Raw genomic sequence first — 19,545 nt, 5'->3', positions numbered from 1 at the left:
GATTTAGAGATACTAATTCTGTGTAGGAGTTGTGTACTAGACTATATGATGGCCTCTAAGCTAACAACAGAAGCTAAACGTGTCAATTGTCATATTTGTGAAAACGCAGATATTTAACCATATCATCTTATTTTGTTAGCTCTTATAAGTAATTCTTCGTTGTTTCTGTGAATTTTAGAAGCATTTTATTGTAGTTTTAGGAGTAGTTAAACTACGTTTCTGGTTTGTGTACGTCAGTTGTGTACTAGATAACGGCCGTTAAGCTAACGACAGAAGCTGTAAACATGTTTATTATTTTTTGTGAAAACGCAGATATTTAACCACATCTTATTTTGGTTTATTAATTAGCTCATATGCTCCAATGTCATTGTTTTTGTGAATTTTAGAAGAACTTTGTTCTAGTTTTAAGAGACAGCGTCTCTGTGAGTCAGTTGTGTACAAGCTAACAGCAGCAGCTAGAAACTCATCTATTAACATTTTACTGTCTAGAAATATGTGAAAACACACATATGTGGTCGTTTCCTATAATTATTTTTGCTTTATTAATTAGCTCTTTCTTCTACTTTTTGACATTAGGCAGGATGTAATGTCATGTTCATGTCTGATTTACATTAAATGGCTGCATGAGAGAATCATCTGAAAATCCCTTTTGTGATTCTTTTGTCCCTATTTTCAGGGGTGTAACAAAGAGGGAATATACAAATATACACCTAATTACTCCTTTAGTCTTGGCCTGTCACTTTATTTTTTAACAATTACACACAGAAACCTCTTATTTTGCAGGATTTCTGTTGGTAATCCTGTGATGCACCTACATGGCCAGCGGACCCCGCTCCAGCCTGCCGATAGCGGCGCAGCTCCTCCTCCAAGCGCAGGGTGTGGTTCCTGAGATCGTTCTTCTCCTCGGTCAGACGGCTCACGAACCCGGTCAGCTCTGCGTTCTGCCTCAGCAGCCGCTCTGTCAGGCTGTTGGAGGAGCTGGGCGAGCCTCCTGCCAGCAGGGAAACACTCTGAGGGAGACAGATGATGAGCTGTCATAACATAGATCCACAGATGCTGTTTGGAAAACACCCGCAGCTGACTGCCGCTCGGCCGCCTTCGCATACGCTCCATCTTCCGATGTTTCATTAATGGAGTTACAATAACCAGAAGCCACATTTTAAGATGAAATGAAGATAACTGACCTCTGGGATGAAGGGCAACCCTGGGGATTGCTGCAACAGGCCGATGACCTCATCAACACTGGACTGAATCCATGACAGCTCCTCGCCGTCAACCTCTGCAGTCGACCTGCAAAGATCCAACCTTTAATTTGAAGTGTGGGGAACAAATCCCACATTCAGCAGTCATTTATTTTTTTATTATGCTTCTTTTTTCACCTTTTAATCTGATCAGGGTGTCTATAAACTTTTGATAGTAAACGTTAATATGTCATTGACAGGAACCACTTTTTTCCACCAGTATTCAAACTGGCATGAGAATGTTGCCATGACAGCAAGGGAGATTTTACTTTATCTTCACAAAGGTTACAAGAAAATAGCTATTAGAACTGAACTGGACGAGGATATTGGTTAGTTTCACCACCACAGAGTCGAGAGGATGGTCACAAAAAAACAAACAAAAAAATCCTACACTGTTTAGGATTGTCACTACTGTACAGGAAACATTAAAAGGGATCTTTTATCCATTCCATCCATCCATTTTCTGTTCACCCTTGTCCCTAATGGGGTCGGGAGGGTTGCTGGTGCCTGTCTCCAGCTACGCTCCGGGCGAGAGGCGGGGTACACCCTGGACAGGTCGCCAGTCTGTCGCAGGGCAACACAGAGACATACAGGACAAACAACCATGCACACACACACTCACACCTAGGGAGAATTTAGAGAAACCAATTGACCTGACAGTCATGTTTTTGGACTATGGGAGGAAGCCGGAGTACCCGGAGAGAACCCACGCACGCACAGGGAGAACATGCAAACTCCATGCAGAAAGACCCCGGCCGGGAATCGAACCCAGGACCTTCTTGCTGCAAGGCAACAGTGCTACCAACTGCGCCACTGTGCAGCCCAGGGATCTTTTAATGTTTCAAAATTTACATTTTGAAGGTATTCTCACTTAAATTTGGGTTTTTATCGCTTCTAAAAACAGTCCAGGCGCTTAAAAACCCCACCTAGCTGCGTTTTGGTGTCTGGAAAACGAGCCATTTAAAAAAAAAAAACTCCCGATAGTTAAGTCACATTCCACGAGCACTGCACCGTTACTTAGCAATCCCAGCCGAGCCCAGTCCGTTACCTAGCAACCCAAGTGGAACTCCTGCACATTTGGTCAGTTGGTTTTACCACTGCATTCGCTGTTCTATGGCTACTGGAAAAGACAAGTGTCCAGAAACCACTTGCTGCATCGTTGTTGTTTGTACAGGAGTCTCTACTTTTGCTTTTCTAGGATGTGCAGTTGTATAATTTTGAATCTGTTTCGCCGTCTGTCTTTTCATGTGCGAGTGTTAACTTTGAGTTGGGGGGCGTGGCCAGCTGCAGCTTATGTAGATTTAAAGTGACAAGATACCTTTTAACAGCTCAAAATAGGTGGCAGAACTGAGTAGACTAACATTTAATTATTTAAGAATGATTTTGTGTAGAAAATGCAATGAACATTTTTCTGTTTAGCCACAGACTAATCTTAACCTGTTCAAGGAACCATAATGGGTCAGGTTTAATGTAAGGAATTGATTACCTGTCCGCCGTCTTGCTGGCCATGCTGCGGATCTTTGACGAAACGAGGTGGAGCTTCCCGATGATCCTGTCGACCGTACGCCACGGGCCGTGGTGCGGCCCGACGGGGGGGTCGGCTGGAGAACCTTCCATGGGAGGCGACGCGTTGGCGCTCGCTGACTGGACGTTCCCGCTCTTCTGCTGGAGAACCCAGTCTTTGGTCCGGTTGGTGGGCTCTCTGTGCCAGACGGCCTGCTGAGCTCCATTCTCCTCCACCCTCTCCTTCTCTTCCTCCAGGCTCTTCCTCTTCTGCTGCTCTTCCTCCAGCTGCTGTTTGACCTCTGACATTCGTACCTTCAGCCGGTCCAGTTCGATTCGGGCCTCCTGGAGCCCGTCCTGGTCTCGTCTGGACTTCTGATTGACCAGTGTCAGCTCCTCCTCTTTCCGTACCACTTCGAGCCGCTGGGCCTCCACCTGACTGAGGAGATGGACGACCTGGAGAGGAGACACAAAACAAAAAGCAAAAGACTTTATGCTTTACGCTCTGTCCTGGATTTGAGCCTGGGGGTTTAGTGATGTTAAGGAGAAGAAGTTGCAGAAAGTTACAACATTTTTTCCATCGTACACTGCAAAAACTAGATCAAAAGAATCCATTTTTGGTCTAGTTGGTAGTGCTCTTGAAATAAAACAAACTAACATTTCAACAAGAAATAGAAGCTTGTTTTAAGTTGATAAAAAAGTATTTTTTCATAAACATTAAGGAGTTATTGACTTAAAATAAGCTCCTATATGTTGCTGAACTGAGAACAGTTTCTGCTTTTTCTTGCACAGCACTTTAATCTGACACACACCAGAAACGATCCAGGAAGTTGAACTGATAGAAATGCAAGAATAAAACATCTAACCATCTTCAGTATCACCTTTAATAAATCAGCTATATTAGCACAAAAGTGATTGAAACAGAAGTGAGAAATCATCTCAATGTAATGTATTAAAATTGTAAAAAAAAAAACAAAAAACTAGTTTCTCACGATACCAAATTTTGCTGACCTATAAATTGTCTGGGAAGTTATTGCGATAAACAATTGTAGAAAATTTTCAAGTAACATAATATTAATGGTATAATGCAAGAACACATCCACAAAGATTAATAAACTTTAAGTTCTAATAAATATTTAAGACTGGAGTTGGAAGAAATGTTAAAAATCCAAAATAAACAAAACAACAAACAAAATTAACTGTTAATTTTCTGTAAAACAAAATTGTCCTTCAAAAAAAACAAAACATCAGACTGAAATCATCCAGTTTTTGGTAGAAAGAGAGAAGAGGGAAAAAAAAATCATGCAAATGAAACTTATTATTATTAATACGATTAATTGATTTATTGCTTATTGCGACACGAATACTTATAACCAAAACCATTTAAAAAAATTATCATGAAGATCTCTAAACAAACATCAATTATCAGAATAGAAACTATTTCAATTCATCGTGCGATTAACAGATTAATTTAATCTCACCTGTATGTGTTTGTCATCCAGCTCCCTCTGCAGTTTTTCCAGCAGACTTTCTTCTCCTTCACTTTCCCTCCCATCATGGCCACCGCCCTCCTCACCCGATCGCCCGCCGGCCCGCAGCTCCCTCTCTCTCCCCAACGCGGCGCTCATCTCCTGGGCTTTCGCCCGCTCAGTCTCCAGCTGGACTTGGAGCTCCTGCAGGCGCCTCTGGAAGCCGAGGCCGTCCTGCTCGGCCTGCTGGGAAAGCTGCGACGACGCCTGCCGCTCCTGCTGCAGCGTCTGCGTGAGTTGGTCCGCCAGAGCTTTCTGCTCGTCCAGAGCCAGCTGCAGGTCCTGGAGGAAACCAAAACTTTCCTAAAAACGGCTGTTTTACAATAAAACAAGCCGAAGACGCTCTGATGTTTTACCTCCAGTGCCTCTCGTTTGCTCTCCTCATCTCGACCGGAGCGGCACCGCTCCTTCTCCGCCGCCCACTGAAGGTCTCTGCTCCGCTTCCTCTCCTCCATCAGCTCCTCATTCAGGGCATCCAACTCTGAAGCTTTCTGAGACACCTCCACCCTGTCGACACATTAAAAAACCCTTCAGCTTTTCATTTATTTTATTTATTTCTTCTTTTTTTTTTTTATTTCTGATTTTTTACAAAACAATGAGCACCATGCACAGATATTACAAGTCAAACTTGAGACAGTACTTTGGAGAATAAGCACAAACTAATAAATGACAAGAATCAAAATTAAGACAAAACCCAGCAATTATTTCTACGGGTACATGGATAAAAAGTACATAACTAAAGAATAAACAAACAGAGGCAACAGAAAGTAAATAAAATATAAATTAGACAGAAAACAACTAAAACGTGGCACCTAAAGGGCTTAATGTATTCTGTGCTACTAAAATTGTTATAAGATTTAAAGGATGTATGCCATTACAACTGAGAAGTAAGGTGAGCACCACTCATGGGGTAGCTTTTCATTTATGACCAAAATTTTATTTTTTAAACAATAAAACCTGGAGGACTTCATGTTATTTCCACAAACACGTCTCACAGCATTCATATCTCATAAGACATTTAATAATCCTTAATAAAAACAGTTTCACAGATTTTTTTCTTAAAACATTAGCAGTTTTATTTGTAACTCCACCATGAAAACTTATTTCAACTTTAATCTTGAGTTGTTCTTTATCTACAATTAGTTTTATTTATTTCTTAGACTTTTCATAATAATTGTAGCTCAAAGTGGTTTTTATTCACCGTTTGTATCTATTGACAAAATCTGTTCAGGAAAGTCATTTTATCCTTGCTGTGTAGAACCTTTGTTTGTTTTCAGCAGCAAAAGTTTATCATGAAAAACAGCCATTTGGTGCATTTACAGAAATGTTAATTATTCTGCATCATCCAACTCAAATAGATGAAAACATTTCAGATTTTAATGTTTTAAAGAATGATTTGGATTTCACATGTTTAAAGGTGAAGTTATATTGTTTATTTATTGAACTAAGAACTTTGGATTGTTGTAAATCTTCAATTCTGGATTGTTACTGAACCAACTTCAGAGAATGATTTTTAATCCGATAAAAGATGACTCCAACCTCCCTTTTAATATTTCTAATCATCTAAAAATGTATCTAGTCTTTGCAAAGTCAAATATATTACACAAATCCAAGTTAGTTTTTCTTCTTCTTACAAAAACAACACACTGCATTAAAATAAACACGAATCATCTGATACACCTAAACAGTACCGTTAAAAAGTGATTTCATCTTGGTGTCTGACCTGAGTGTGTCCAGCTCTTTCAGGTGTTTCTGTTGGGCCGTCAGCGTCGTCTCCAGCTCCAGTTTAGTCTGAGAAAGTTCTGCTTTCATTTCCTCTAAGATCAACCGGTCTGCCTCTGCTGCTCCATCAGCTGCTCCTCCTCTCCGCTCCTCCATGTTTCCATCAGCAGCTAAAGACAAACCAGGCAGTCCACCTACACAATAAAACAAGTATTATTTATACAAATAGGATGAAGTTAAGGTGTAAAAATTAGAAATGCTGATATTTTAGTGATTAAATAGACATTTTTAAAGCAACTAAAACGTGAAGTGGATCTAACCCTTGTTGAAATGCAAGGTTTTTGTGACATAAAGCAACAATAAGAGCTCATTTTGAAACATTTCCCACCTTTAACGTGGATAAAATGTGAAAAGACAAAATTAGCACACCTTTAAATTGATACCTTGTGAAAGCATTTATTGATTCAGTTTTAGCATTCAGTCTTCTTCAGTTCACACCTGCCAACAATTACAGTGAATCTGATATATTTAAATAAAAAAATATCAAACGATCCACAAGGATTTTCTTGACACTTTTTTTTTAATCTGTATGCTTTAGCTAAACTCAGGGATGTTTGGCTTAAAATATTAACAAAACTGAACATTTTCCCCAAAACTGATGGAAGTCCAAGAAACTGTTGATCATAAGAAGACGGCAACAGCATCATCTGACAAAAAAAAAACATCACCACAATCTCCTTCACTCTCTATGTGTCTGACCAAACGAGGAGAAGCAGCTTTCAGCATCTATGCACCACAAATTTGGAACAAACTTCCAGAAAACTGTAAAACAGCTGAAACACTGACTTCCTTTAAATCTCAACTAAAAACCCACCTGTTTAGAATTGTATTTGAAATGTAATCAATTACAAATTTATTGATGTAACTTGACTTAATGATTGATTCTATGTTGCATTGTGATTCTGTGTTTGTAATGATGTAAAGCACTTTGAAATGTCTTGCTGCTGAAATGTGCTATACAAATAAAATTTGATTGATTGATTGATTGGAGTGACTTTTCTTCTAAAGAAACATCCAGATCTAGATAAAATTATCCATAAACTTGCAGGAGAATGTGTTATGATGTGATGATACCAACTGGACATTTTGGGAAAAACCAGAAGGCACGTTTATCAAAATAACTCCCCACTGTGCATCATCGATGGGACACAGTGTTGGCAGCATCATGCTGTGAGGTTATTTTTCTTCTGATGGAAGTGAAGTTTTTATCAAAGTGTGTGAAATTACAATGTTGTGGTGTATTTACAACGATGTAAAAAGAACGGGAGAACTTTAATGACTTTTTAAACCCTGAAACTGAATCAAAAGTTGTTCAAACAAAGTATTAATCTAAGACTGTGTACACTTCTTTATTGGTTTGCTTTTCAGCTGACTTGAACAGGATGTATTTTTTTTTGTCACAGCCAGCTGTAAAGATGTTTAAATGTTTATCGTCTGATTTACTTTGATGGAGTTGCTCCAGTTGACCCCGGAGCTGCTGGATCTCAGAGAGGAGACTCGACCTTTCTGCGACCTGGAGCGAACCCATGGCCTCCCGGTGGTGAGCGTCCTGCGCCAGGACGACACAATCAGGGTAACAACCAGTTCAAACATCAACAAGCGACACAAAGTACAGCTTTGATTAAAATTCATTTCAATTAAAGTCCTGTTTATACACATAAATAACATTATAAAATACATTCATTCTCCTTTGCATGAGTTGTAACTTTTAAATTATGAAAATCTAATAATTTCTGTTGTTTCACACCTGCTCAGCCAGCAGGTGCTCCAGATGATTGAGGTGAACAATGGCGTCGCTGGTGTCAAGTCGATCCAGCTGGCTGTAGAGGGCGCTCTTCAGCACGCTCCTCTCCCTCATGAACACCTGCCGCACTGCGTCCAGCAGCTCCGCGCGCCAGTCGGCGATGCCACGCGACGTCTGCAGGACGACACAGAGATTAATTTGATTTCAAATTAAAAGTGGGGAATACTTTATTGATTCCAAAGAGAAATTAAATGTTACTGCAACTCATATTAATTAAAAATTATTCAAAGAGTTGTTGTAGATGTGATGGCAGGAAAGATCTGCTATAGCAGTCTGTATTACAGCAAATCTGAAGAAGCCTCTGACTAAAGACACTGTTTTTCCAAGATATAAATACCAATTTCATGTTATTTTTACATAATTTCCCACACACATCAAGATCCAACAGAAGAAAACATACCATCCTCTTTTGGAAAATGTTTTTCTTCATTTTAACTGTGAAATTGCACCGGAGAACTTTAACGACTTTTTTTTTTAGCCCTGAAACAGAATCAAAAGTATTAATCTGAGATCTAAGGGTGTGCACACTTCTTCAGCCTAACACCTAAAAAATGACACAATGTTTTAAAAAATGTCAACACATTTCCTGTTTGACATTAATAAAAAATTAGTTAACTTAGTTTTAGCTTTATTTTAAAAGGTCAGACTCTGAACTAGTGTTATTTATCTGGACTCAAGGTGAAAACGACGTTCTGGGTTTTAAAGATTGCAAAATTCTGGTATAAATTATGAATGCATGGATATATTTGTTGTTTTTATTGTTTAAAAATGTTTATTTACAGATCAATCTGATAGAAATACAAGTGAAGTAACGCCATCTTAACATGAGTTGCACCATTTGTATTAATTAGCACTTTTAAACCAACAATGTGATCCTCAAATATTACATTTCCTTTTTTTAAAAAGGGATGGACAGATTTGACTCAAAATGTGAATGCAAACTTTTACTTTTAAAACAAACAAGTTTTTTTAGTCAATCCTCTCCCTGTAAACGCCGGCCTCTGATTGGCTGAGCCTCGTCAAACTGCGTGTTGATGCTTCCAGTACCTGTGATTGGCTGTGCGTCTGCATCTGGGTGATGAGGCCTTTGAGCGACTGAACCGTCGCCAGCAGGGCGTCTCTCTCCTTCGCCCAGCCGTCCATGTTGAACTGGCCGCCCGGCTCTCCTTCGGGCAGCGGCAACTCGGACAGGGACAGAACCTGCATCCCTTCCTGGTGAACCTCACGCAGCAACGTCTGCGTGCCACAAAACCCCAAACAGGAAAAAACGTACTTTATGGAAGCATGAAACTCTACGAAGGAGTATTAAGCTAACAGAGTAAAGTGATATTACAAGAATTAAGATGCAGAAGAAGAAAATTACAAGAAAAAAGTTGTTTTAATCTGAAGGGAACAACTCATCAAATTTGTGAATTGTTTTCTTCCAATTTCAGTCGTGTGTGATCGTTTGGACCAACGTTTAAAAATCCTGCTGCGGATAATAATTTGATGCTGATGTGTTAAAAGATTAAGTATTTCCTTATTTGAAAACAAAGTATAACGTCACAAAATGCTTGGTATTCCTCATTTTAAATTATTTTTCATGGAGGAATTTTCAGAAAATTACTAATTCATCCTCCTAATATTTATTTATCTTATAAAAGTAAAAATAATAAGACAAATAATCGTTTGACATGAAATTTTTCTGGCATGACAATTTGTCTTGTTTTTTCTGCTTTTACTTTCTTTTTGTGACCCGATTCTCGCATTATTCCGGTTTTATTCCTGTATTTTCTTTTCTTAGACTTGCCCTAATACAGTGGTTCCCAAAGATTTTCTTCTGGGCCTCCCTATGGGTTACAATAAAATCTCCCCCAAAAAAGAAAAAAAATATCAACTGGGCACACATATTGTTCAACCAGACACAAACCTATACACATATTTTGTTTTCAAACTTCACTGAAGTTTATTTCACACTTCAGGTTGCAACAAAACAAACTACAAACCATATTTGTAGTTTGTTTTGAACTACAAAGATGGTGAAACACTTTTGTGTAACTTTTTTCATTCATTCATACCGCGTTCCGCGCCCCCCGTGCAATGGCACTGTGCCCCCTGTAGGGGGCGCGCCCCACACTTTGGGAACCACTGCCCTAATAATTCATCATACAGCACAATCAAAGCAGAGTGTAATTTATTTACCAGCCACCTACATCTGAAGGATGATTTTACCTTGATCCGGTCGGGCAGAGGATCGTCTGTTTCCCTCCTGGCGCCTTCTGGAGTCGACCTGAACTCCTGCTGTAAACTCGGGGCGTCGAATCCGGTCCTCTGGCTGTAGTCCGAGCTGCTGTCTGCGAGACAGAAAAACAAACATCCTCAAAATTTTATATTTCTACTGAACAGTAACTCTGGGACTCCAACAAGAGCTAGATTAAAGGATAAGGAAGTGCAGCAGCAGAAAACTAAAGGTGGTTTATGGGCTGAATGTGACGTTTCTCACCACTGGTGTAGCCGTCTTTGAACTGTGAAGCAGGACGGTCTCGTCTTAATGGAGGCGCCTGCAAAGAACATGAGCAGGTTAAACACCACTGCAGTAAGCAGAAATACCTTCTAGAGACATTTTTATAATAAAAATAAAATAATAAAAAGAAAAAATTAATTCAGCCTTTTCCCAGAAATATTTTTGTATATTTATTAATTTTTTATAATAATATTTTTAATTTAAAAAAGTATTACATTTTCTCTTTAAAAAAAAATGTAATTTTTTAAAATTCTTTGTATGTTTTCTAAAAAACAAATTACAAATGACAGAAAATATTTTCTAATATTCTAAAATATTTTAGATGCTTTAATTTCAATCAACCCTTCGGTGATTAGACCGAGCCACGAGAGTTTTTGTTTAGTTAGGAAGATATATTTAAATCAAAGCAAATTAAAGATGCAATTTTATCAGAAAAACATCTTAAAATTATGAGAAAAAAAAAGAAATGAGAAAAAAAAAGCTTCTAGCAAATTGAAATTCAAGCCTTTTTAAGGATTTCAGTCACTCTTACAGGTTAAAACATGACAAAATACGAAGCTTAGATGTTGTGAACAGAGCGAACTCAATGCTTCTCGGACTCACCTCAGTGGAGCAGAGTTTGTCGATGACGGCCTTTAGACCTTTGCACTCGTCCTCCAGAGCTTGCGTGTCTCTGCGCAGGATCTCGCTCTCTGAGATGTGACGCGCCTCCATGTCGAGGATCTCCGCCGCGTGCAGCTCCTGCATCTGGGCGATCTTCTCCTGAAACTCCCCGATCACTTCCTCAATCTGCTCCTTGGCGGCGGACTGGCTCAGGTCGCTCATCCAGAGGGGTTCGGTTTGCGTGAAGGAGTGCGTCGTGGCGTCGCGGTGCTGATCTGAGCTGCTGTTCGGCTGCAGGCTCGGCGTCTTGTGCGGGGCGGAGTTTTTCCGGGAAAGTGACGGCTTCTCTTTGGCGCTGCCCCCCTTCGCGGCTGGCTGCTTGGCGCCTTTCCGTTTGGGCTGAGCGGTGGATGTTGAGGAGACAGAGAACGGCGGCTGAGGAGACGGAGGAACAGATTCTGATGCCCTCATTAGCGCCTCCTGCAGCTCTGCTTTAAGCTTTGAAATCTCCTCCAGGAGTACCTCATTGTGCTGCCTGGAGAGTCTGAGCTCCTCGTTGGTGGCGTCCATATTGCTTCTCATCTCTTGCAGCTCCTCTCTGACCTTCGACAGAGATTTTTCACGACCTTGAATTTCTTCTTGAAGCTTCTCATTATGATATTTAGTCATCTCTTCTTTGGTGGTGTCTGCGCTCCTCCTCATCTCTAGCAGCTCCTCGGAAACAGAGGCTTCACAAACTCGGACTTCTTGATGAAGGTTCTCGTTACTCTGCTCTCCTTCGGAGGCGACCGCAGTCCTCATCTTCTGCTGCTCCTCTTGGAGCTCAGAGATACAGATCTCAAGAATTCGGACTTCTTCTTGAAGTTCCTCATTTTGCTGCTGATATTTAGTCAGTTCTTGTTTGGAGGCGTCTTCATTTCTCCTCATTTCCTTAAACTCCTCTTTGAGCTCAGAAAGCAAAACCTCACGACCTTGGACCTCATCTTGAAGCTTCTCATTTTGCAGCTGATATTTAGTGAGCTCTTCTTCTGTGGTGTCCATTTTGCTTCTCATTTCCTGCAGCTCCTCGTTGAGTTTAGAAATGGAGACTTTGTGAGTGTGAATCTCTTCTTGAAGCTTCTCGTTATGCTGCTGATATTTAGTCAGTTCTTCTTTGGTGGCGTCTGCACTCCTCATATCCGGTAACTCTCCAGAAACAGAGGCTTCATGAGGTTCCTCGTTATTTTGCTCTTTTTTGGATTCAGTCCTTCTCACTTCCTGCAGCTCCTCTTTGAGCTCAGAGAGAGCGACTTCACGAACTCCGACTTCTTCAAGAAGTTCCTTGTTACATTGCTGATATTTAGATAGTTCTTGATTGGAGGCGTCTGCACTCTTCCTCATCTGCTGCAGCTCCTCTTTGAGCTCAGAAAGCAAAACCTCTAGACCTTGAATCTCCTCCTGAAGCTTCTCATTTTGCTGTTGATATTTAGCCAGCTCTTCCTTGGTGGCGTCTGCACCCATCATGTCAGGCAAAACTTCACGAACTCTGACTTCTTGATGGTCTTCCTCGTCATGTTGCTTTTCTTTGGAAGCGACCGCGGTCCTCCTCATCTCCTGCAGCTCCGCTTTAAGTCTTGAAATGTCTTCCAGGAGTTCCTCGTTTTGCCGCCTGTAGCCTCTGAGCTCTTCGTTGGAGGCATCAACGCTGCTGCTCATCTCCTGCAGCTCCTTAGAGAGCGAGACTTCCTGAACTCGAAGTTTCTCGTTACGCTGCTGATGTTTACTCAGCTCTTCTTTGGTGGTGTCCTGGATCTCCTCGGAAACAGAAACCTCACAAACTTTCTCTTCTTTCCTCGTCTCCTGCAGCTCCTGTTTGAGCTCAGAAAGCAAAACCTTGCGACCTTGAATCTCGTCTTGAAGCTTCTCATTTCGCAGCTGATATTTCGTCAGCTCTTCTTTGGTGGCGTTCATTCTGCTTCTCGTCTCCTGCAGTTCCTCGTTGAGTTTAGAAAGGGAGATTTGGTGAGTTTGAACATCCACTTGAAGTTTCACTTGATGCTCCAGAGAGACGTTCAGTTCTTCTTTGGTGGAAGCTGCTTCTCTTTTGGCCTCCTGGAGTTCATGGAGGAGATCCGTCATGTCCGCTCCGTCCTCTGCAGCTTTTACCTGAAGGCACCAAATATTCAAAATTAAGTCAAAGTTAATGAATTCAGAGCCAAGAATTAAAACAAAAGCAAGAGTGACTCACCTGGAAAAGTTCTTCTTTAAGGTGAGCGATGGTCATTTCCCGCTCCTGAAGTTTAAAATCAAACAAGAGAAAAGTGTGAACTCAAAGTTCCAACTAAGGCTGAAACGATTCACCAGATTAATCAGGATGAGTCGAATAGTGAAATAATCATAAAATAATTTAGTAATTGATTAATCAAGAAGAAGGGCTTTTGTTTAAAAAACCCCAGCATATATTCAGAGTAGTAACTATGTCAAAATTTAACAAAATGTATATAAATATGTTTTAGCTAAAATTCTTAAAGTAGCAAAGTTTTAGCTTCTCCTGGTTCAGATTTACTAAGTTAACAAAATGGAATTTAATTATTTCTTTATTTATTTCTAATATTGTATAAAAAAGTGCTTAAACAAAAAACCTTTAGAATATGTAATTTACGACTAAAATATTTGTTAGTTGCCATTGTTATTCCAACTGATCAGTTCATCCATATTTAGTTGTTTGTTTTTTGCGGATCTATTAGTAAAAAAAGTGCCAGCACCAAAATCGATGAAGCTTTAAGCAGTAAAAAGAAACAAAAACAAATATTACTAAAATACAGATTCTTTAAATTACCATTTGTGATCTTTGAATAATTTAATCAGTTCTTGTAAATTATTACCATTTTTGTTTTCAAAATGTTGATTAAAAGTTGTCAATAGGCCAACATATTGTAATTTTTCTGTCAGTGATTCAAAAACAAAAATATTTGTGGTTATAATTTGGTACTCAACTTGTGATTTGGCAAATAAATAATAAGATAAGGGTAATTCAACCAGAAATAAATGTGAAAAATGCCTTTTTTGAAAATAAATTCCAGTTTTTATACTTTACATTAATAAATAAAGGAGCAAATATCCAATCCTGGAAACTGAAATAAACAAAGTCAATATTTTGCTAAATTTTTCCACTGGTCATCAATTAAGCCTTCTCAACAAAATTTTAAATAATGAAATTATACACCAGATTATTTTAACAATAATAAAATAACGTACAAACAGTGGTATACATTTATTTGTTGAGAGTATGTCTTTATTTCCGGGCTTGGTTTTACATATAATGGCTAAATCACATTCATAAAGAGTAGATATTTGTTTAATCTATACATTGAAAGTTGTTTGTTTATCAGAGTGATTTGTATTAAGTGTGAATGTGTGAGCTTTGAAGCCGTTCTTAAGTCAATTTTGTTATCTTGAAACGAAGCCAACCTTCCACCCGCTCTGCTGTAAAGCTGATCGATCAGTCTAGCTCCAAATAATCAGAACACTGGAAACTGATCTCATTATTGAACTTTAAACATGTAATAAGCCTCAACTAACTTCTTACATTCTACAAACTCTCATAATTTTATCTGCTGTTCCAGTCTGAGCTCCTGTTTACCTGCAGCAGCTCCTGCAGTTTGTCCAGACTCTCCCTGCAGCTGCTCAGCTCCTCTTTGGCAGACGCCGCCTCAGTCTGAGCCTCAGCCAGTCTCTCTTCAAGCTCAGACGTCTTCGAGTCCTCGCCAGCAGCCGTTGACGTCTGCAGCGAAAACATGCAACTTTACGCTTTCTGTTCAGACGAATGTAAACTGGGAGGAATCCAGTTGGACTTCTTACCGTGTCCAGTTGGTCCTGGAGTCTCTCTACAGTCGCAGTTTTCTCCTGGAAATAAAAGTTCAGGTTTGTGAATGTAATAAAAGACCAACAGTGTGACGATAGTTGGCCTAATGTAGACGTCCAAGAAATTATTTGAGTAAAAAAGTATTTGGTAAAAAGCAACCAATCAAATAATCAATCATTTAATATTTAAAAATTACAACATCAGACGGACCAAAATATAACATAAGGTGGAAATTCTGGTATTTTAAAGACAAAAAAAATTACAATAACTTTTTTAAGTAACAAAAAATGAAATCAGGAAAATATTTTTTTTTCCAAATCAGCTTCTTTCAATAAAAAAACTCACATAATTTTAACAAAAACTACAGGTGAGCGTCTGCATCTAGGCCAGCAAATTTTGTTGGATGATAAAACGATAATATTGTTGTTTTTAGTCGATTTTCAAATAAAATAATGGTAATAATGGCATAATAATGCAAGAAAACATTCTCAAAGATCAATCAACTTTAACACTGGAACTGAAAGATAAAACACAACAAATAAAATAAATGATAACGTTTCTGTAAACAAAACTGTCTTTCTAAGCACCAGATTGAAGACTTTTGTCGTCCAGTTTTTAGTAGAAAGAGAAAAACAATAAATCATGCAAATGGAAATGACTGAGTTTGTTTTAATTAGTTGATTTATTGCGACAGGCCTGGATGGTATTAGCTGCAGGACTTACGTGGAGCTCCTGTCTGAGTCTGCTGCAGCTGTCCTGGAGGCTCTGCAGCTGCTCCTCGGTGGCGGACGCCTCCTCTCGGACCTCCTGCAGCTCCTGAAGGAGCGTCGACACACCCGGCTGCTCGGCCTGAAGAGGCGGCCACTTTTATCAAAGATAAACAAATTATTACAGGCTGACATGTTTAAATCCATAGATTTAGAGCTCAGAGGAAACATCAGGCTGATATAATTTAGGCAGAATACCGAAGAGTGAAAAAGTATTTGGTAAAAAGTCTCCTCAGGTACTGAGTAACTAAAAATTGCATAATCAGAAGGACCAAAATATAAAGTTAAGTTGAATTTTTTGTTTTTTTAAAAGACGAAAATGACAATAATTCAAATAAGTATCAAAAATCAGGTATCAATAAAATATATTTATTTAAATCACTTAAAAAAACAACAACACAGGTGAGTGTCTGCGTTTTGCTGGATGATAATATTGCAATAAACCACCACAGTGTTGTTTTGAGACCATTTTCAAGCACAAGAAGACATTCTGAAGGTCAATAAACTTTAAGTTCTAATGAACATTTAACAGGAATTGGAAGAAATATTTAATATTCCAAAAAATTAAACAAGAGAAATAATAAATAAAATGAATTATGAAATCTCTGTAGCCATTAGCCTTCACAATGCCCAACTCTGAGTAACTTAAATCTAATTTCCTCTGCATTCATTTATAGATTATTTTTAGATTAAAATATTTGCATGTGCATGCTTGTTATTTATTGATTTATTTATTTATATTCAGTCACATTTACATCACTTTTAGGTATATGTATATTTTATAAACTTGATCTTTTATGGTTATATTTGTATTATTAATATTTAACACCTTAGCTTGTCAATGAAGTGCTTTCTCTTTTATTCTAAACAAAATTGCCTTCAAAAAATGGGCTGGTTGAGACCAAAGCAGCAGACTGAAGACTTTTATCATCCAGTTTTTGCTCATTTTAAATTATCATGTGATTAATTGATTTATTGCTCATTGTGTGTGGTGAATTTCTGGTTAAAACATGTTTTTTATTCTGTGAGTAGAGAATCCAGAAATTTTACTAAAGTACGAGTCGAAATACTTCATAATAAAAGCACAAATACACCTAAAGTACGTCTTTTAAAAAAAGTCACTCAAGTAAATGAAATGTTAATGTAACTGGTTAACGTACTGCTGAACTCTCAGGTTGCTCACCTCGTTAGACGGCGCTACTCTCTGTTGCGGCCCGGCCTTCATCCCACTGAGCAGCTCCATCAGAACCGCCAGCCTCCTCTCGTACTCCTGCACCTCCTCCTCGGAGCTGGAGAGCAGCTGCTTCTGCAGCTCCTGGTCTTTCTGCATCCCGCTCAGTCCGACCTCCAGGTCCCGAAGCTTCTGCGTCAGCTGAGCCACCTTCCCTCTTGGCGCCTGCCTGGCCGGACCCAGGCTGCTGAAATCCATCTGTGGGATGCCAAAGTCGTCGAACTCGTAGGCTGTGGCTGCGGGGCGGCTCTGTGCTTCTTGTTTTGACGCTTCAGTCCTGTGCTGCTGCTGGAAGGCCTCCAGAGTCGCCTGGCTAACCAAAGCTTCAGCCACTTTCTCCATCAGATGTCCCTCCAGAGTGGAAACCTTCTGCTGGAGATTGTCTGCATGGCTTTGAGTTTCCTCCACAAGAACCTGGCAGCGTTCCACCTCAGAGTCCTTCTCCTCAACTAGGACCTCCAGCTCCCGGATTCGCAGCTCCAGCTCCTCCACTCTGGATGCGGCGCTCTGCTCCAGCGCCTGAACTTCAGCCTGCAGAACCACCAGACCTGCAGTTTTTTCTCTCAGAGTTTCTTCAAGCTCGCTTTCTGCGCTGCCCAGATTCTCCGTCTCAGCTAAGGCTTCTGCGCTCTGCTTCAGGCGCAGGTACGTCTCCAGCAGCTTGCTGTGCTCTGCTCTCAGAGTGTCCAGCTCTTTGGTGGCCAGGTTCATCCTTTGCTTCATTTCATCAAACTCCTCTTTGGTTGCAACACATCCTCCGCTCTCCAGCTCTTCTTTCGCCTCCTCCTCTGCCTCCGGCTGTTTTTGCTCGATGTTGGCCAGTTCCTGTTGGAGTTTCTCTATGACCGCGTTCAGCTGGTCCACCTCTTCTTCTCTGTCCGTCTTCAGGCGGTCCTGCTCACTCCGCAGATACTCTACCTGGAGCTCCAGCTCTTTAATCAGTTCATCCTTTGCATCCATTTCCTGTAAGAAGAAGGAATACAGATTAATATCACAGCAGAGTGTTGATATTTGATGAGATCATGAACGTCCCACAACATGATTAAACTTCCGAGTCAAACGTTGGTCCTCACTGTTTGTATTTAAAACCTTTAGAGATGCAACTCCAACATTTTGATTTCATACTTGTGGTTGTCACAAATATTAACTAACAAGACAAAATCAGGAAGAAAAACGACACAAATTTCATTAAGGAGAATCTGATTTTTTCTTCTTAAAAAAGACATAAAACTAGATCTGAAATATGTTTCAGGGCTTTCTGCTGACAGCAGTCAATCATTTATACTGGGATCATTGACAACATCTGTCCAGATGTGAAAAGTGTAAAACAGATTTCAACACTGCAAGAACTCAAAATCTTACCAAGTATTTATGGTCTAATTTCTAGTGTAAATACCTTAGTACATTTGAAATAAGACAACACTAGCTTATAGTAGTTGTTTTAGGTCAATAATTTCTTTACATTGATTTTAAAAAGTTCTAGTTCTACTGGCAGATTATTTCACTTAGACATAATCTGCCAGTAGAACTAGCACTTTTTCTTCAAAATTTAGAAATTATTTACTTAAAACAAGCTCATATATCTTGCTGAAAAGTTACTTGTAAGTTACTTTGTATTACTCCAAGTATACTAAGATATTTGCAGTAGAAACTAGACCAAAATACTGCAAGATGTTGTGTCTTTGCAGTGCCTCCATTGTTTGATACTAAAAATAGCAATAATTAAGCCAAAACTGTACAAAAATATAAGATAAAACCACAATTATCTGTAGAAATGTCAGGGTTTCCCACAGTGCATAAAAAGCCTGGCGGGCCACCAGGCTTTACTTGTGCCCCCACCAGGCTTTGCATTGTTTAATTATTTTAGTTTTTATTAATGATTGCCTTTTTAAAGACTTTATAGTTGGTGTTTCGATATTAATCTTCCAGTCGTCCAATAACGCATAACTATCAGGTGATATTTTCAAATTTCCTGTCAACTTTAAACATCTTTTAACTCAAAAACATGGCGGCCGGCTGGATGAATGACTGCCCTAGCGCCCCAACCACCAGGCTTAGCAAGTTTTCTGGGAGAAACCCTGTACGTTCTACCCATCCTGTTTAGATTTACTAAAAAATGCTATATTATTGCATTCTAAACAATAAAATGATTATTTTCTTATTTGCATATTTTTAACATATTTCTAAAATTGTATAAAAAAGGTTTAAGTGGTTGAATGAAAATTTGTTGAATATTCCGTTTTTCTTAGACAATTAATTGTCACATTACTAAAATAATCATTAGTTGCAGCCCTAAAGTTTTGTTAGAATCAGTTCACACATTAAGGACTCAGAGGCTTAATAAAAACCACCTAACAAGAGCAAACCACCTCAAAAACACAAGACGACGCTACGGATCTACTCACCGAAACCAACCAGAAAACAAAACCCCAGAAAATGAAACGAAGGGAGGCAGGGGGAGCAAAATAAAAACACACACAGAGGCATTTCTACAGAGCATTGCGCATATGAAATAAGACTGGCTCTATTTTTTATGCGCATGTTTGGTTACCTTGTTGTCAAAGGCGGCTTCCATGTGTTGATGCTTAGAGATCTGTTCATTAAGAAGAGCTATTTCTCTGTCCCTCTCCTCCATCACCTTCAAGAGTCAGAGATTATAACGCAACGGCTATTAACGAACACATCATAGTTATTATCCACTCAAAGTCTTTCTGTGGGGAGACTGGGAACTTGTTGGC

General features: G+C 39.4%; 1 protein-coding gene across 9 annotated transcripts in view; it reads right to left on the bottom strand.

The window, feature by feature from the left end:
* akap9 (A kinase (PRKA) anchor protein 9) overlaps positions 1-19,545 on the bottom strand; it is an 84,649-nt gene that overhangs the window by 5,205 nt on the left and 59,899 nt on the right. For 7 of the 9 annotated variants that reach the window (XM_028036862.1, XM_028036863.1, XM_028036865.1 and 4 more), the window contains 18 exons: positions 19,359-19,445; positions 16,760-17,770; positions 15,533-15,673; positions 14,806-14,850; positions 14,588-14,728; positions 13,193-13,237; positions 10,966-13,110; positions 10,342-10,399; positions 10,071-10,192; positions 8,907-9,095; positions 7,803-7,973; positions 7,499-7,604; positions 5,997-6,189; positions 4,630-4,780; positions 4,226-4,555; positions 2,728-3,200; positions 1,185-1,290; positions 816-1,010 (listed from right to left, as the gene is read on the bottom strand). In XM_028036862.1, coding sequence (XP_027892663.1) covers positions 816-1,010; positions 1,185-1,290; positions 2,728-3,200; positions 4,226-4,555; positions 4,630-4,780; positions 5,997-6,189; positions 7,499-7,604; positions 7,803-7,973; positions 8,907-9,095; positions 10,071-10,192; positions 10,342-10,399; positions 10,966-13,110; positions 13,193-13,237; positions 14,588-14,728; positions 14,806-14,850; positions 15,533-15,673; positions 16,760-17,770; positions 19,359-19,445 — 5,709 coding nt within the window. The remainder of the gene's footprint in view (positions 1-815; positions 1,011-1,184; positions 1,291-2,727; positions 3,201-4,225; positions 4,556-4,629; positions 4,781-5,996; positions 6,190-7,498; positions 7,605-7,802; positions 7,974-8,906; positions 9,096-10,070; positions 10,193-10,341; positions 10,400-10,965; positions 13,111-13,192; positions 13,238-14,587; positions 14,729-14,805; positions 14,851-15,532; positions 15,674-16,759; positions 17,771-19,358; positions 19,446-19,545) is intronic. The other 2 variants (XM_028036864.1, XM_028036870.1) reach the window with 2 other exon arrangements.

The sequence above is a fragment of the Xiphophorus couchianus genome, chromosome 13 (genome assembly GCF_001444195.1).
Source record: "Xiphophorus couchianus chromosome 13, X_couchianus-1.0, whole genome shotgun sequence".
NCBI classification, from domain to species: Eukaryota; Metazoa; Chordata; class Actinopteri; order Cyprinodontiformes; family Poeciliidae; genus Xiphophorus; species Xiphophorus couchianus.
This window is presented reverse-complemented; position numbering and strand designations above follow the sequence as displayed.